General features: G+C 36.0%; 1 protein-coding gene across 1 annotated transcript in view; it reads right to left on the bottom strand.

Moving 5' to 3' along the window:
• RTTN (rotatin) overlaps positions 1–20,205 on the bottom strand; it is a 109,472-nt gene that overhangs the window by 77,060 nt on the left and 12,207 nt on the right. The window contains exons 3-5 of the mRNA XM_008068419.2: positions 15,701–15,920; positions 3,091–3,219; positions 2,205–2,315 (exon numbers count right to left, since the gene is read on the bottom strand). Of these exons, the coding sequence (XP_008066610.2) occupies positions 2,205–2,315; positions 3,091–3,219; positions 15,701–15,920 (460 nt within the window). The remainder of the gene's footprint in view (positions 1–2,204; positions 2,316–3,090; positions 3,220–15,700; positions 15,921–20,205) is intronic.

Here is a 20,205-nt window from a genome sequence, read left to right on the forward strand (position 1 = left end):
AAAAAATTAAAAAATCAGCTGGATGTGATGGCATACACTAGCTACTTGGGAGGCCAAGGAGAGAGGATTGCTTCAGTCCAGGAGTTTGAGGCTGTGGTGAGCCACGACTGTGCCACTGCAAGACAGTCTGAATGACAATCAGACTCTAACTTAGGAAGGGAGGAAGGGAGGGAGGGAGGGTGGGAGGAAAGGAGGAAGGGGAAAGGCAATTCTTGTCATAAAGTGGCAAGGAAAGTGATTGAACTGTGGTCATGTCCTACTGTTCTGTGAAAGGTAGATCCTGTGAGCAATGAAATTAGATACTTAGCTGAAAAGGTTTCTAAGCAAAGTGTTAAAGGAGTGACTTGGTTCCTTCTGATTGCTTATAGCAAAATGTAGGAGAGACATGAATTAAAGAAGGAAATAAGAACCAGTAAGCAAAAAGAAACAAGAACAAGAAAATTTTGAAAATTCTTAGCCTATCCATGCATAAATTGAGAAAGCTTGTTCTAAAGAGAACATGGAGGGTGTGGCTGAACAACCGTTTGAGAAAGAGATCATGAGTGCAATTCACGGACTTAATCAGCCAGCTCGGCAAAAGCCAGGAATAGAGATGGGATTATATCAGCAAAGTCACTGCCAGTGTGAACCAGAGAAGACTGAGAAAGTGGGATGGAATACAGAAAGGCTGCTGGACTTTTCTGGATTCTACAGGTAGATATGTGCTATGGTCGTACTCCCCTTATTCATGGGGTATATGTTCCAAGACCCCTAGTGGATGCCTGAAACTACAGAGTGTTCTGAGCTCTATGTACACTGTGCTTCTTTCTGACATATACATTCCAATGATGAAGCTTAGTTTATAAATGAACAATTACAAAAAATAAAAGACCAATTACAACATACTGTAATAAAAATTATATCAATGTACTCTTTCAAAATAATCTTATCGTACTGTGCTCTCCTCCTTCTCGTCATGATGTGAGATGATACAATGCCTTCAAAAGGAGACGAAGGGTGGTGAAGGATGCAGGCACAGTTGGAGCATTAGGCTACCAACTGCTTTTGGATAAGGGAGACCACAGTATTCTCAATAAAAGAGGAGACTGACCCAGAAGGTGATTCATAGATCACCAGGGCTGCCACTCTCACCACAGACACAGGGGACAAGATTGCTTCCTCCTGGGGCTATCTCTCTGGTTTTAGTGGGTCAGGATGATGACCCTGCTCAGTGCCTCAGGGACAGGGCTTCCTTTGAAGACTGCCTCATGGATGGGACCCTTGCAAAGAGCCAAAGGGATAGGGCCACCCCACAGAGACAGGTGTTGTCACCCTGGTGTGCCTGTAAGGAACAGCATCAAGTCAAACAACATTATTCTCGAGCATTAAGACCTAATGGAATTTGCCTTGCTAGTATTTGAACTTGCTTGTGATCCATCACTCTTTCCTTTCCCCCCTATTTTTCCCTTTTGAAATGGGAATGTCTATTCTACCATCGTATCTTAGAAGTCCATGATTTGAAAGGTTTCACAGGTTCACATCTGGAGAGGAATTCTACCTCAGAATGATTCATACTCAGAGTCTCACCTATATCTGATTTAAATTACAATTAGATGACATTTTAGACTTTAGAGATGATGCTAAAATGAGTTAAGACTTGGGAGGCTGTTGAGGTAGGATAAAAGCGTTAAGGAGGGAAGAAGAACATGAATTTTATGGGGCGGGGTGGAAAGCTATGAATTGAATTGTGTCCCTCCAGAAGTCATATGATGAATCCTTAATTCCCAATGTGACTATATTTGGGAGATAGGTGTTCTAGCAGATAATTAAGGTTACATTAAGTCATAATAGTGAGGTCCTAACCCCAAAGGACTGGTAACTTGAAAGAAATCTATCCCCTACCCCTACCCCTACCATGCATGCACCAAGGAAAGGCCATTTGAGTACACAGCAAGAAGGCTATGAGACAAAAAGAGAGCCTTCACCAGAACCTGACTATGTGGGCACCCTGATCGTTGACTTTCAGTCTCCACAACTGAGAAAATAAGATTCTGCTGTTTAAGCCACCCAGTCTATGGTATTTTGTTATAGCAGCCCAAGTTAATATAGAGGCTGAATAAAACATAATGTATGATCAATAAAATGACCCCATAATATGAATACGCATATGCATATGTTTCACTTTTAATCTAAACACAATAACCTTGATTCTCCTTTATACTGACCTCTGGGTCCCGATCGACCCATAATGGAATCAACCAAGCCAATCCTTGTTGAGTAGAAGTATGTTCTTCATTATGACTACCCAAAGGCAAGAACCAAAGTGACATCCACTCCTAGAAGGAAAAAAGGGGGAACTGAAACACTTAGGAAACTTTATATAAATAAAACACAGAAAGGTGAAAATGATTGACTATTTAAATATCAAAACAAAATAAAACCATATGACAGATGTAGTGGCTCATGCCTGTAATCCCAATACTTTGGGAGGTGGAAACAAAAGGACTGCCTGAGCCCAGGGGTTCGAAACCAGCCTAGGCAATTCTGTGAGACTTTATTTCTACAATAAATCAAAAAAACTTGCCAGCTGTGGTGGCATGCACCTGTGATTCCTGCTACTTGAAAGGCTGAGGCAAAAGGATCACCTGAGTAAAGCAAGTCAAGGCTGCAGTGGTTGTGAGCGTATCATGACACTGCACTCTAGCCTGCAGAAGAGAATGAGAATCCCACTCAAAAAAAAAGTAAAAATTTATTTAAGATTTGGTTTTAACCCATTATGCAGCCAAAACAAGGCAAACAAAAAGATCTCAGCTTTTCCTTAAAAAGTTCAATGATAATTTTTAAACAGAAATGATTCTTCCCATGATTTAGACAAAATGTAGTTTTTTTGTGAATGCAGATTTCAATCAAAATATATTTCAAATAAAATTCAGATTTGCATAATATATATCTTCTAAGAAACATCTTAATCAAAAATTGTTTCTGTCTCCTAAAAAGAAAAGTTAAAAGAGACATTTTCATGTAGTAAGCTCATAAGCCTGAAACGTGTTAGACACAGCACATCCCTTTCATGCTATTCTGCAGAAGACAGGCAGCTTTCAATGCTCTCACCGAGCTCGCAGATTGGGCCATCATCTCGTGAGACAAGTGAAGCAAGCAAAGAATTGTGCTCTTGGTAACACCTTTTCCCATGAAAGACATAGCATTTCCTCCACGCTCCACATAGAAGGAAGTAATGACCTGTGTAAACAATTTCATGGTGGCTTTATTCTTAATGATATATAAAGATAAATATATAACTTTCTACCAACTTGTCTGAATTGAATCCTAACCACATAGAGATATAACATTTTAAAACATTGTGTCTTTAATATAACATATCTATACTATAGCTATAACATAACATAACATAATATAATATATACTCAAATATATTATCTTAAAACTTAAAATGATTATAATGGTAAATTTTATATGTATTTTACCATAGTTAAAAGATATTCTCAGTTTCAATATTTTTCCCTTTAAAATTTTTATATCAGTTTTCTGAAGATGGTGATGAAACTAGACGGAGTGTGTAACTCTAGGCATGGGTGAAGTGTGCAAAAGAAATCTGTGTGGAAGGGGATGAGTGAATGTCTGACTGAGGGGATCAAGCACCAGAAGTTCCCCTACAGAAGCGGCTGTAATTTACCACTGCTCTGAATTTGGCGCCTCCTGCACACAGAAACATCTGCCATTCTCCTGGCATATCTTGGGAAAAGGTTTTAGAGATCAGCCGCTTCTCAGCACTTGGACCACACCAACTCCTGCAGCAACTAGCCAGGCACTGGCATCACAAACCGTGGAGAAAGTACAGGGAGGGAATCTGGAGCTGAGCCCTGCCAGAGGAGAAGATGCAGGCCAATGCCATTTTCTCTGTACTCAAACGGGGCTGAGACCTGCTTTAACTTACCCAGTGCTGAGCAGTCTGCAACCAGGGACTGAGGGGCAATCACTGCATCCCTCTGGGATCAACCACTGAAGACCCAGAAAAGATACTCCAAGTATATAACATGGGAGAGTCAAACGCCCAACCACCCTCTTTGACCAAACACAGGTACGTTCAATCAGAGTGGAAGACCCAGGAGCAGAGGAGTTAGGATGAGTCCTGATCTGATTCACCTCCCCCTTCCCACAGCAGTCAATGGGGCACCTGACCCAGGTGGAGAGCATTCATTTGGCCTGTGCTAAGAGTAGAAGAGAGGATCTGGAGACCAGAGCCTGCTTCCTACCACGGTGAAACAGTGAACTCAAAGCAGCGGTGTATGGGAGATACCAGTTTAAAAAAAAAGAAGAAAGGAACCTGAAATTCCACAAAAAGGAGCTCCTTTTTTTTTCTGGCCCACTCTCTCCGTACATATCTTTCTGTGTGTCATCTGATTTGATTTCCCCTTTTTTTCCTTTTTTTTTTTTTGCATATGGGTATATTTGAGAGTGAGTATATCTTTTATTTTATTTTATTTTTATTTGCTTGCTTGTCTGTTTTCCCTCTTCTCTTTCATTCTTTTCATTTTCCTATCTTCTCCCTTCTTTCTTTCTCTGTTCTTTTCCTTTCTCTTATCTCATTTTGGTTTCAAGGGGTATACATACACTCCCACTGCATGTACAAATTGAAAGGTAGTGTTAAATGGGTTCCAGAAGGCCCACAACCCAGGAATTTATGGTGCAGATACTGTGATCTGCAAGTAGCTTCTGAACTATAGCTCCCCCCAATATACCTTAATCAAACTCAAAACTGCAAAAAGACAGCACAGCCTCCCCACCCCCAGCCAGCTTCAAAACTGCACAAATCCAGAGGCTGTACTTAAGAAAGAAAAGGGGATTGAGCAAGCAGTAGTAAAAGTTATCCCCCCATCAGTGAGCAATGGAAATAAAGAGGGGGAAAAATCCATCATAAATGAAGAATAATCAACAGAACACAGGTATCCCTCACACACCTGGAAAGATACCACCTCAGAATACAGACTTCAGAACTCAAACAACAAAGAGCCCCCAGAATGACAAGTTTCAAACCACAAATCCACCAAGGTATTAATGGAGAGGATGAATAAAAACAAAGAAATGCAAAAAGAAAGAATGAAAGAGTTGATAACTGAGATGATGGCTATAAAGAATACAGTAAACAAAATAAATAACAAACCGACAAGCACAAAAAGAAGAATTAACCAAGCAGAGGAAAGAATCTCACAGCTTGAAGACTGAAATATGGAACTAACCAAAACTGTTGAAAACAAAGAAAGAAAGTTTTAAAAAATGGAACAAAGCCTAGAAGAGGTGTGTGATTATATTAAGAAGCCAAACTTATGGCTGATCAGCATTCCTGAGACAAAAGGGAGACAGAGACCACCTTGGAACCAAGAAAACTTATCCAAGGAAATTTTTCTCATATCATCAAAGATGTGACCATCCAAACACAAGAGATTCAGACAACCCCTTCAAGGCATCAAATGAGAAGACCAACTACTACACACATAGTAATTCATTTACACAAAGTAGGCATACAAGAAAAAATTCTAAAGGCACCAAGAGAGAAAGGTCAGAATACCTACCAGGGAAGACCACCTAGAATAGCAGCAGATTTATCTACAGAACACTACAGGCTAGAAGAGACTGGAGTCCAATCTTCAAAGCTCTCAGAAAAATCAATTCCAACCAGGAATATCCTATCCAGCTAAACTAAGCTTCATCGGTGACAGAGAATTAAAATCCTTCTCAGACATTCAATTCCTAAGAGATTATGCAGCTTCCAGACCAGCTCTACAAGAGACACTAAAGAAAGTTTTAATTAAGCACAGAAGAAAGAAAAAAAGAAAGGTCATACTCTTAACAATAAATGCAGGAAACAGAGAATCAATACAGTATGCATCATGACAGCAAAATTGAAAACACATATATAGCAACCCAAAAAGAGAAAGGAAACCAAAAAACAAACAGCAAAAACAACAATAAAGAACTTTATAAGAGCCTTATGACAGGGAAAACTCTCACATCTCAACATTACGCCTGAACATGAATGGACTAAATACACCACTGAAAAGACAAAATGAAAAACTGGATTAAAAAAGAAACAACCAAACAACCAAAAAACATGACTCAATGATATGCTGCCTCCAGGAAACACATCTCACTACAAAGGACTCTAATAGACTCAAAGTCAGGTGAATGGAACACAAAAGAAGACAGAAGTCTCAATCTTAATATGAGACAAAATAACCTTTAAGCTATCAAGAATGTAAAAAGATACAGAACACTACAAATATTAAAAGGTTTAATCCATCAACAAGAAATAGCCATCATAGATATACATGCACCCAAAACAGGAGAGCCACCTTTATAAAACAGCTAAGTAAACTAAAAAGAGATACTGACTCTAACATTATCATAATTGGGGACTTAAATATCCCACTAACAACCCTAGATAAATCATCAAGACAAAAAAATAAACAGGGAGATCCAGAAACTCCAACAACTACGGAATATACATTCTATTCATCACTGAATGGAACATACTCCAAGATCAACCACATCCTCAGCCATTAATCAATCATAAACAAATTTCACAGGATCGAAATAAGAAACCATGCACTTTCTCAGACCACAGTGGAAAAATAGTAAATATCAACACCAACAAAATTCCCCCCAAACCCACAAAGACATGGACACTAAACAGCAGGATGATGAACAACTCCTGGATCAACACAGAAAACAAAACAGAAAGTAAAAGATTCCTGGAAACAAATGAAAACATCTTACCAAAACCTCTGGGATGTCAAGAAAATAGTACTAAGAGGAGAATTCATATCTCTTTGAACACACATCAAGAAAATTTCTCAATCACAAGTTAACAGCCTAACAAATCACCTAAGGAAGCTGGAAAGACAAAACCACCAAAACCCTAACTTCAGCAGAAGACTCCAGATCACCAAAGTAAAAGTCCAAATATGGGACATAGAAGACAAACATATCATAAAAATCAAAAAAACAAAAAGTTGGTTCTTTGAAAGAACTAACAAGATTGATGGGCCCCTAGACAAATTGGCCAAGAAAAAGAGAGAAAAAGCCCACATAAATATAATCAGAACCACAAAAGATCAAGTGACATCAGATCCTGAAGAAATACAAAAGATTATCAGAGATTACTATGCATACCTGTATGGAAGCAAACTCGAAAACCTAAAGGGAATGGAGGACTTTCTGACATCACACAGCCTCTCAAGGTTGAAACAAGAAGAAATTAGGACCCTAAACAGACCAATAATAACCCAAGAAATTGACTCCATCATAAGAAAACTACCTACAACAGAAAGCCCTGGACCAGATGGCTTTCCAGCAGATTTATACAAAACATACAAGAAGGAACTGATACCATCTGATTGAAAGTATCCCAGGCAATTGAGAAAGACAGAAGTCTACCCAAATAATTTTATGAAGCTAACATCACATTGATAACCAAACCTAGTAAAGATTCAACAAAGAAAGAGAACTACAGGCCAATATCCCTGATGAACATAGATGCAAAAATTCTCAACAAGATTCTAACAAATCGGATCCAACAACACATCTCAAAAATCATTCACCATGACTAAGTACACTTCATCTCTGGGATGAAGGGCTGGTTCCATATCTGTAAGACCATAAATGTAATTAAATATATCAACAGATGTAAAAACAAGAACCACATGATTATCTCATTAGATGCAGAAAAAGTATTCGATAAAATCTAGCAGCCTTCTTGATAAAAACCCTAGAACACCTAGACATAGAGGGAACATACCTCAAATAGCAAGAACCATCTATAATAAACAAACAAATATTGCTAAACAGACAGAAACTGGAAGCATTTCCCCTGAAATATGGAACAAGACAAGGATGCCCACTCTCACCCCTCCTGTTCAACATAGTGCTGGAAGACCTAGCTAGAGCAATAAGAGAAGAGAAGGAAATCAACGATATCCAAACAGGAAAAGAGAAGTTAAGTTATCCCTTATTGTAGACGACTTGATTCTATATCTTGAAAATCCATGAGAATCTGTCAAAAATCTCCTTGCACTGACAAGGGACTTTGGCACAGTCTCAGGGTACAAAATAAACATACGAAAGACAGTCGCATTCTTAACACCACCAACAAACAGGCAAAGAACAAAATAAAAAGCACAATCCCATTTACAATAGCCAATAGCCACACACAAAAAAATGAAATACCTTGGCATCATCCTAACCAGAGAAAAGAAAGACCTGTATAATGAAAACTACAAAGCACTGCTCAAAGAAATCAAAGATGACACAAACAAATGCAAAAATACTGCATGCTCATGGGTTGGAAGAATCAACATTAAGATGTCCAACCTACCAAAGGCAATCTACAGATTCAATGCTATACTCAATAAATTACCAACATAGTTCTTCACAGACCTGGAAACAACAATACAGAAATTCATATGGAAACATAAAAGACCACAAATAGTCACATACACACACACAAAATCCTTAGCAAAAGAAACAAAGCAAGAGGTATCACACTTCCAGCCCTTAAATTTTACTATAAGGCTACAATAATCAAAATAGCCTAGTATTAGTACAAGAACAGACATACAGACAAATGGAACAGGATTCTGGAAGCAGGATTCATTCTTAGCCTTCTCATCTTCCACAAAGCTTCCACCAACAGCCACTGGAGAACCTATTCAGTAAATGGTCCTGAGAAAACTGATTGACCACGTGCAGAAGATTGAAACAGGACTCCTACCTATCACCATACAAAAAATCTACTCTAAATGGATCAAAAATCTAAACGTAAAATCTCAAAGCTATAAGAATCTTAGAAAACGCAGGAGACACCCTTACAGAAATTGGAATAGGCAACCAATTTCTGATCAAAACCCCAAATGCCCATGACATAAGAGATAAGATGGACAAGTGTGACCTCATCAAACCGATAAGCTTCTGCAAAGCAAAATAAACTATCAAGAGAGCAGGGAGACATTCCACAGAAAGGGAAAAAACATTTGCCCACTGTATACCTGAGAAAGCCCTAACATCCAGGATCTACAAGGAACTCAAAGGTGCTGAAAGGAAAAAAACAAACAGCCCTATTAAAAAGAGGGCAAAATATATGAATAGACATTTCTCAAAAGAACATTATACAAGTAGCCAATAGATACATGAAAAAATGCTCAGCCTCACTAATCATCAAAGAAATGCAAATTAAAACCACACTGAGATACCACCTAAATCCAGTTAGAATGGCCATGATCAATAACTCAACAAACAACAGATACTGGAGAGGATGTGGGAAAAGGGAATGCTTCTACACTGTTGGTGGGAATGTAAACTAATACAAACTCTGTGGAAAATAGTGTGGCAATTCCTAAAATATCTAAAAAAATCAACCTTCCATATGACCCAGCAATCTCCCTTCTGGGAATATACCTGGAGGAACTCAAATCATTTATTTAAAAAATACTTGCATACGCATGTTTATTGCAGCACTATTCACAATAGCAAAGACATGGGAACAACTTTGCCATCCATCAAAACTGGACTGGATTAAAAAAAAAAAAAGTGGTACATTTACACAATGAAATATTATGCAGCAACAAAGAAGGACAAAATTATGGACTTCGCACCTACTTGGATGGATTTAGAACCTATCATACTCAGTAACTTATTCACAGGAAGAAAGAACTAAGTACTACATGTTCTCACTCATAAGTGAACCCTGAACATTTATCATAATCCTATAAGAAAGGGTTTGGCAGTAGTGGGAGAATGCCGAAGGGGGGGCATATAACATCAATAAGAGTACCTGATCTCAAACCAGGTGAAATGGGGACCAAAAGGAGGACCAAACTTTACCTGTACAATGATCACTTAAGTACCTAATCCTGAACTATATACCACAGCTTTAAATTAAATATATATATATATTGTACAAAAGATGTGTGGTAACCTACTAGGGAATTTCTATACTTTAAAATATGCTGGAAACATTTTAAAGATGTTATAGCATCTTTTAAGTCAAAGCGTTTATAAATATTTCTTTGAGAAGTATACAAATAAATTGCTAGCTCAATAAAACTAATTGATTACCAGGGTAAGTCAGATTTTCTTCAAATATGATTTACTTGTAAATGGACATTTTCCTTACTTCTGAGTGATCTTAGAGTTCTACTGCATACTTAAATCACTGTTCTAAAACTTTTTTCCTCCTATGCTAACTATATTTAGTCAATACAATTTAAAAGAAAAATTTGTTGTAAGTCAAAAAAATCAAAACTACTTATCATCTGCACTAATAAAGCAAAAACTACTTCAATATATCAAGATCTCAATGCTTTTATTCATCATGAAATTCTTCAATGTAAGCCATTTTGTCTTAATCTACCTTTTTCCCCCAATTCACACAACAAAGCAGATTATATATGTGTATATATATATAGAGAGAGAGAGGGAGAGGGGGAGAGAGAGAGAGAGAGAGAGAGAGGGTATACATCATATTAATAAAAGCAATTTATTAGTAGATAATTTGGAGGCTTTGATATAAATTAGAATTTTCACAAAAAAATTAAAAATTATGTCTAAAAATTAAAACAAGACTGGTCATGTGTTAACAACTGTAGGTGATAGTTACATGAGCTCTACTCTAGTGTTCTTTCTACATGTGTTCATGTTTGAGTTTATTCATCATTAAAAATTAAAAATTTTCAGTGACTATGTTAAAAATAAGATACCTGAATGATCAGTTCCTTATAATCTTCTAAGTCATCATTGGAGATATCTAACAGCTGTGTAATGACATATAATTCTAGCTTATTAGTACAAGCCAAGAACTCTGGTATTGTCTCCTTTCAACTTGTCATTTTTTGCCAGATACCTGTTACATATTACAAAATAGGGACTGCACATTTTATCTATTTTATAGCTAATAAACTGGTCCAATATTTACTACCTCAAAGAAAATTGAACTTAGAATGAGGTTATTGCCTTTTTGCCTGTACTTCTTACCTAGAACTAACCCCTTTTCTTCTCCAGTACCATAAAATCCTTATTTTAAGTTTTGGTATTTGAAACATAGGTGTGATCTGAAGTTTCTTTTCTTATAAAATTGTAAAAACAAAAGGATTTTTGATAGTTTCTAAATATAAACAACACAATACTTAGCTTCTCCTTCAATTACTGTGGCAGGTCCTCACATATTCCTGATCTGAAACACAAAATTCACTGTACAGAGAAGACATAGTCTATGAAAGGTTTATAAATGGATTATTTCTAACTCCCATAACACATAATGCTATAAATTTGGTACTTGTACGGTGAATTACATTTTAAATGCACTAAGAAGAGCTGACTTTTTAAAAGAAAAATTGGAGTTAATTCTTTGACTAATATATGTTTCTAATATTCATACATTTCTGATCATGGACAGTGTGGGATAAGTAATTAGTATAAGGACAGCTGATTCTTTTTCAATACTTAAATTAAAAATAAAAATTTGTTTTATTAAAGGGAATCCAGTAAAACTCACATTAAATTTCATAGTACAGCTAAGAGTGTTTAGAATTTTGAAATCTTTTTTTTAAAAACAAGATGTGCTATTGGTAAAAATTCTAGATAACACCATAAGAAGTATGATTTTCCACTTATAATACAAACATTACCTAGAGCAATATTTAATAATGCAAGTACAAAAATGAAACACATTTATAACAACTTATGTCACATTTCTAATGTTATTCAAACTGTATTCTAATTTTAATACTATATATAAGATATATATTAATTCAATGATTCACTATTTATCTACTATGTAAAAACCACAGTGCTAGGTCCACGAGGTAGCCACAGACTACCTTGTGATGATTCTCACAAGCTTAGTCTAACAGAGCAACACATAAAGCAAAATATAATGAATTAAGAAAAAACATAACATATGAACTAATATACAAACTGATATATACAATATACAAACTGTATACTAATATACAAACAGGTATACAACCTAGAGACCAAACAATATTTCGTAAATGTCTTATGATGGAAGAAGAAGAAAAGGCTTACTAAAGAAAAATAAATAAGTTAGATCTTAAACTTTATGTAGTTTGCCACCCATAAAAGAGAGAAAGCTCTCTGAAAGAGTCTTTTTAGGCTTTTCCAGGCTTTTTTATTTTGCAAACTAGCCAGCTATAACAGAAAACTCTGAGATGTAGAAAAAAATTCAAATGGAGACAAGACTCAAAATGCAAGATTATCAAGAGTCTTATGCTCTTTAAAAAAAAAAAAAGGCTTGGAATGAAAGATTTCTGTTTCTGAAAAATAATCTGGTGGTGGGTAGCAAGTATATGATAGCAAAAAGGAACCCACAGCATGAAAAGAAATAGGAAGGTACAGATATAATTTGATTAAAAAAATTCTATGTCTAGAATATCCATCACAATTTATCAATTTACTCATCAAAATCGAACTCACACTGCCTGCTCCAAGAGTCTTTCCTAAAAAGTCCTAAAACCGTTAACGATCCCAACCTCTGACTATCACAAAGCTTTCAAGGCCAAACAAGGTTGACAGATGTGGCCAGTAAGGTAACAATGAACCATTTTTAGATTCAGTTTAATGCCTACATAAACAGTAAAAGCAAGAATCGTAAAAGGTGCTGGCTCCCAGTGTCCCTTGCACAGTGTGATACAAAAACAAACGGGCCAAATGACTGCAATGCAGAAGGTAGGACACTCTGCTGCTGAGAAGTCTATGCCATGCTACAATAATGCAGTTTCATAGCTGGCAGCTGTACCCAAAGGAAAAAAAAAAGCAGAAAGCCCAGATCCCATCAGAACCCAGGAGGCAGTAAGAAACAGGCTCTTCATCAACAGGGGTACCTGCATAATAAACATTTATATACCAAACCCTCAATTGTACCCCACCCCACATCTTTAAAAGAAAAAAAAAGAAAAAGAACCAGGCTCATGACAATCCTCCTAATAGTCAGTGAAGTTAATAAGAATTAATCTTGTAGCAGTTTCTCACAAGCCTCTATTATTCTTATGCTACAGAGAATCACAGGAACTTCTACCAAAACTCAGAGCAGCTTTGATTAAGCCTTGTCTATATGGCCCAAATACATACATGCAAAGTTGCCAGAGCACTGTGCCAAGGCTGCTCTCATAGAATTATATATATCCACAGCGTTGCTAATTTATTACATCACACTGTAAGTACTTTGAACTAAATTATGACAAAAACATGGGATATCAAAAAGTGAGACACAATTAAGGTCATGTTTAGGAGGTAATTAGAGCTAAAAATGCATAATTGAGAAAAGCTGAAAAAAAAAATCAGTGAAGACTCTATCTTAAAATGTTAAAAAGATATCTTAAACTAAACTAGAAGTATAAGGAAATAATATAGGCAGAAGTAAAATAGGAAAAAAACAAAGACAGGATCAAGTCAAATATTTATTATCTGATAAGATTAAAACTTACAAACCACTAGTGTAAGAAAAATGGAGAAATGAATAATGAACGTCTGGCATGAAAGGGAACCTCACTGATTTTATTAATAATTTTATGATAATTTGGGAATTTAGACTAATTTTTGTATTTCTAGAAAAACAGAACTCATTAAGGTTGACACACACACAAAAGAAACTCTTAATAGATCTACTTAAAAATTCAATTCAAAATTTACATCATCCCAAAAACAAAACTCCAAGCCTAGAGTGCTACCTAACATTTAAAACCTGAGTAACACAAATTCAAATCAACTATTCTAAGAAGAAAAAAGAAAAAAGAGAAAGTTGTATTAAAAAATGGGAAAATTATATATACATATATTTATGTACATAAAATAATTTTGATATTAAAACAACAAAAAATTTATAACAAAAAAGATGCAAATTCTAAAAAATTTTTTAGAAAAAAAGGTAGAATAATTCCAAAAACATTATTAAACTAATTCCATTAACATATAAAAAGAATAATACATCACAACCTATTGAAAGATTTCCAGAAAAGCAAGATTGTTTATCCTTTTTAAATCAATCAATATAACTCACCACCATTATGGAATATAAGAGAAAAATCATGATTATCTAAAAAGATACAGAAAAACAATATACATTTATGAATTAAAAACAAACAAGGCTCTTAGCAAAGTAGGACAAAATAAAACTTTCTTAATTTGATTCTTCTCTAATTAATTGACAAAAACAACTATAAATAGCACACTGAAATGTGAAAAATTAAAAGCCTTTTCAGTCAGGCACAGTCGCTATCGGCTGTAATCGCAGCACTTTGGGGACCAAGGTGGGAGGATTGCTTAAAGACAGGAGTTTGAGACCAGCCTAGGCAACAAAGTGAGACCCTGTGTCTACAATAATAAAAATAAAAAAAAACTAGCCAGGCATGTGCTGTAGTCTTAGCTATTTGGGAGGCTGAGGCACGAGGATCACTTGAGCTCAGAAGGTAGAGGTTGCAGTGAACCATGATTGTGCCACTGCACTCCAGCCTGGGTGACAAAACAAGAGCCTGTCTCTTTTAAAAAAAAACAAACAAAGCCTTTGTTTTGAGATTAGAAACAAGAATTACTAGATATATGATCAATAAAGAAAAATTGAATGTAATTCTGTATATCAACAATAGTTTGCAAATAAAATGTCAAAAAAAAAGACATACTCATTTTAACCAAAGGACAAGAATGTTGACAGTTGCAAGATGCAAAATTGGCCTAAAATAAAAGAAAAAGAAAAACCAAAGGTCCTTCAACACTGTATCTTACCTTTGTATCACTGTACCTTTGAAGTCTTATCCAAAATGCTTAGGATCAAAAGTGTTTTGAATTTCAAATTTTCTCAGATTTTGAAATATACTTACCTGCAGAGCATCACTAATCTAAAAGTCTGAAATGTTCCAATGTACATTTCCTTTGAGTGCCATGTCCGCACTCAAAAAGTTTCAGAATTTAGAGCATTTCAGATTTTGGATTAGGAATATTCAACCTGTAGTACACAGAACACTCTACAAAAATTAAATTAAACTCACTCCACCTATAGGCAACAAAATGAATAACTCTGATAAGCATAATGTTGAAACAAAGCAGCCAGACATGATTTCATTTGTACAGGATCCAAAAAAAAAAATCAGAAATTTATATATAGAGACATGCTTAGTAGTAAAACCAGCAAGAAATGGTAAGACATGAAAACCAAACAATCACAATAACTTACCTTTCTGGAAAGAAGCAGGGACAGGAATGGGTATGATGAATAATTCTAGGGTACCAACTTAAATTCTATTTTCGAATCTGGAATAACTATGTGAATGTTCACTATGTGATAATTCACTAAGCTGTGTATTTATATTTGGTGTACTTTCTGTGTTATATTTTACAATAAAAAAGGTTAAACAAAATAAATGAATAACATTATTCTTAAAAAGGACTTAAGTATAAACCTAAGTTTATTTTTCTTGAAAATAAGTGTATGTATAAAAGTGGCCTTACTTACACATTTGTTAATAAAAACCATTAAAACATTTAACTACTATGATGAATTATATAAATACTGCCTAATAGTCTACATTAAACAGAGTAATATATAATGCCCTTGTGCCTGGTAAAAAGTAAAAACAATCAATAAATTATAAAAAGCTATGATGTGGGAGGTGGAAAGGTTGTTGTTTTTACTTACTTCGAGGAGACCTGACAAGTACTTCACACAAATGTCCAGTGGCTTTGTTAGGGGAGAATGCGAGCTCCATCCTGGAAATGCAGTGAGGTGAGCCATTCCCCGTAAGGTCCGCTCAAGGGAAGGCAGGCCATAGAAATGTGGGGCATCTGTGACTCTCAGACACTGGAGCAGTTTCAGAGCCAATTGTGTTTGGAAAACGTAAAGAAGTTCCAAGCATTTCCTATGTGTATAAAAGGAGAAAATCAACTACCAAGCAAGTGTAATGAGCTTAATGAGCTGTCCTATTGGCTATAGAGGGTTATTACAACTGACACTGTTAGAAAAACATGAACTAGACAAAATAGAAGAAAATGATCCTTCTCAAAACAAGACTTTTCAAGGAAAGCATAGCTAAAACACCAACTAGAGAATATTATGCAAAATACAAGTACTAATTATACTGGAAAATATATAAGTGGATTGTATTTATTTACATATTAATAAATATATAATATTGATACTACCACCCAATAATAAAATAAAAAGTTGAAATAAAAAATTAAATATTTAATTGGCATATATTAAGCCTATACCTTAAATCATTCAATACCATAAAAAATTAGCTAATTTTTAATTAAGTAAAATATGTTGCTTTTTCCTAAAAACTAAAAGAAAGGCTTTAGTGTGTTTGGCACATAATTTCAACAAAAGTGTTTGAAATACAACAATATAGAGGACATTTTATAATAGAAAATAAAATTTCTGAAGTTGCTAGGCATAAATTCAAATATGTAATTCCTAGAAGAAATAATACCTTTGTATTACAAAGTACTGGATACAATCTGAAATTTATTTGATTTCACAGATCTTTAGACTCTAAAACTGATAACTATTGACTATATCATTACCTATTAAATCACAATAGTATTGGTATACACTTGTATGATTTTTAAGAGCTTAATTTTTATGTACCTGTCATCCAACTACTTTTAAAGCTTTTAGAAACACAAAGTACTTACACTAAAGCCTAAAAGTTACTTATGAAATTCATTTCCTCACAGATCAACAAAAAAGTAATCTAATTAAAACCATTAAAAAGGGTCTCATTTTTCTGCTCCTCTTACCTTAATCACTTTAGAAAATTACATGACCAGGAACTGGTGCCATCGCAAATGTATAACATCCGACTGCCGTCAAACCTTGGCATAGCTTCTATCAGTTCCTTCTCCTGGTCCCTACAAACTTTCCCCAAGCTACATGACCAACTCATCTCATACCTATGCAATTCCCCTCTTGGCAAATGACCGTTTCACAGAGAGAAAGGAAACTATCAGAGATTAACTCCTGTGACACCCTTCTTCCATGCCTACATAGTCATCTATTTTATCCCATAGTTATCTCTTTATCCCATATTCCTCTCCAACACACTGCTCATTCAATTCTGTCTCTCTTCTCAGGATGTATCTCTTTGCCTCTCTCATTATCTTACTCTCTCTTATCTCTTTCTCTACCTACCTACCACTTTCTTCCTTTCTTCCCCTCTACCTCTTCTTCATTTTCTCATTCTAATTTTTCCTTACTGTGGGCACATATCTAACAACAAAAAAAGCATGTGAAAGTGTCTACAACCCTAAAACTAACAAAAACCCTAACCTGCTCTTGACACATGCAAAAAGTGTCTCACACACCCCTTTCTTTAACATTACAACTCACCTGCAAAACAGCACACATCATTTTTTTTTCAATGTCTGGTCCAAGAGTCATCTGCCATGGAATCACCTGGAGTGCATACTTAATATGCACTATCCTCAACTACTGATAATATTACAACAAGCTAACCAGAAGACTTACTTTTTTGGAGGGTGGGTTCCTTACAGTACAGGCTTCCCTTGCTAGGTAAGTGTTCTAGGAACCCACTGGCATCAGTGTACACAGCTAGCATTGCTTTGAAAGGCTGCATTCAGTTTTAGTGAATTTTTATGGAGATTCTTTCAATGCAATTGCCCATTTCATGAAGGATAATTTACAAGTGCACCTGTCCACACTGTATTGATTGTTTAGCAGTTTTTCCCAAAAACGGCATGATGCCAATGCCCCACCCTCCCTATTCACCCAATCTCACTTCAAGTGATTTTTTTGTTTGTTTGTTTCCCTAGATGAGGAAAGTTTGCAAAGGGAAACGTAATGACGATGTGGAAGAGACAAAACAAAAAATGGCAGAAGAACTAAAAGGCATCAAAGTTGATGAGTTCAAAAACTGTGTTGAACAGTTTTTTATCAAAGCATCTTGATAGGTATAATGCATCAAACAGAATACTTTGAAGGAGACTGAAGTTTAAACATGTAAGAATATATAATTCTATATAAATCAAGTTCGGGATTTTGGGAGGTCGCACCTCTAATATATAAAATCATGCAACCACTAACCACAGCAACACATAAAACATTCTCAGTCCCTCTTCTAGTGAATACCATTCCCCACCTCTGTGCTTCAATTTGAAAAATTCCTATAAACTTGCATCCTAAATTTGCTAATCCTTTCTTCTGTGTCTTGTCAGCTGTTTAAGTCCATGCAATAAATTCTTCACTTTGGAAACTGTACTTCTCTATTGTAGGATGTGTATTTAGTTCTTTTTTATAGACTCTATTTCTTGATCTTTTCCATCTTTTTTTTCTTTTTGAGTTGGAGTCTCACTCTGTCGCCCAGACTGGAGTGCAGTGGCCACTCCCAGCCACCGCAGCCTCAACCTGCTGGGCTCTGGTGATCCTTCCGTCTCAGCCTACAAGTAGCTGGAACTACAGGCACGTGCAACCACACCCGACTAATTTTTTTATTTACTGTAGAGATGAGGTTTTGCCAAGTTGCCCAGGCGGGTCTCGAACCTGTGGGCTCAGGCAATTCACTCACCTCAGCCTCCCAGAGCACGGGATTACAGGCTGAGTCACTGACCCCGGCTTCCATCTTTTCATCTAATCACTATTCTAATAATTATTTGACACAGCATTATTGCTTAGAATGCTAACTTTAAAGTTCTTGTCATATTTGACATCTGTAGATCTGTTTCTAATAATTTTTTCTCTTAATTATGAAAGACACCATCCTGCTTCTTCAAAATTCTCTTCATTTGTGATTGTGATAAAATATTTGTACAAAAATGTTACTGGAAATGAAGTAGATAATTTCAAAAAAGTTTGTCTTTTGTTAACACAACTTAGGTTAAGAGCTGACCTTTAAGATCCAAGCAGGTGTTGAGTTGAATTAGGGCTCCTTTGACAATTTAGTTCATTTAAAATGTCAAGGCAGAAAATGTCACATCATCTTAACTAATCAAAAAAGAAACTCATTGGGCAAAATCCTAAAACCTTTTACGATAAAAACACTCAATAAATTAAAAATAGAAGGAAAGTTACACAACATTATACAAAGCATACAATCATCCCTCGGGATATGCAAGGAATTAGTTCCAGGACACCCAAAATCCTAGGATGCTCAAGTCCCAGTCAGCCCCCTGTATGCATGCATTCTGCATCCACTGATTCAACCAATGGGTTTATGATCCACTGTTAGTGGAATCAATGGATGTGAAACCCATGAATATGAAGGGTTAACTATAAAAAGCCCACAGCTAACATCATGCTAATGATGAAAAACTGAAAGCTATCTTCTTAAGATCAGAAATAAGACAAGGAAGCCTATTTTTGCTATTGCTATTTAACATTGTTTTGCAAGTTCAAGTCAGAGCAAGTAAGCATCAAAATGAAATAAATTCATCCATATTAAAAAGAAGCAAAATTATCTCTATTTATAGATGACATAACTTGTATGTGGAAAATCCTATAGAACCCACAAGAAATGATTAGAGCTTAATAAACATATTCAGCCGGGCTCGGTGGCTCAGCCTGTAATCCCGTGCCTTTGGGAGGCTGAGGTGAGTGGATTGCCTGAGCCCGCGGGTTCGAGACCCACCTGGACAGCGAGACCTCATCTCTACAATAAATCAAAAAATCATACGGGCGTCGTAGCGCACGCCTGTAATTCTGGCTACTCGGAAGGCTGAGACGGAAGGATCGCCGGAGCCCAGCAGACGAGGCTGCGGTGGCCGGGAGCGGCCACTGCACTCCAGTCTGGGCGACAGAGTGAGACTCTGACTCAAACAAAAAATAAAAAAATTTTAAAAATTCAGCAAAGTTGTAACATATAAGATTATGTAAAAATCTGATGTATTTCTAAACACTAGAATAAACAATCATAAAAAAACTAAGAAAATTACAATTACAATAGCATTAAAAAGAAAAGATACTTAGAAATAAATTTAACCAAGAATGTGCAAAACTTGTACACTGAAACAAAACACTGTAAAAAAAATTAAAGAAGACCTAAATAAATGGAATAAAATCCTGTGTTCAGCCGGGCTCCGTGACTCAGCCTGTAATCCCGCACCTTTGGGAGGCTGAGGTGAGTGGACTGCCGGAGCCCGTGGGTTCAAGACCCGCCTGGGCAGGCGAGACCTCATCTCTACAATAAA

This window comes from Carlito syrichta, unplaced genomic scaffold (assembly GCF_000164805.1).
Source record: "Carlito syrichta isolate Samal-C Ts95f unplaced genomic scaffold, Tarsius_syrichta-2.0.1 Scaffold310835, whole genome shotgun sequence".
In the NCBI taxonomy this organism is placed as follows: Eukaryota; Metazoa; Chordata; class Mammalia; order Primates; family Tarsiidae; genus Carlito; species Carlito syrichta.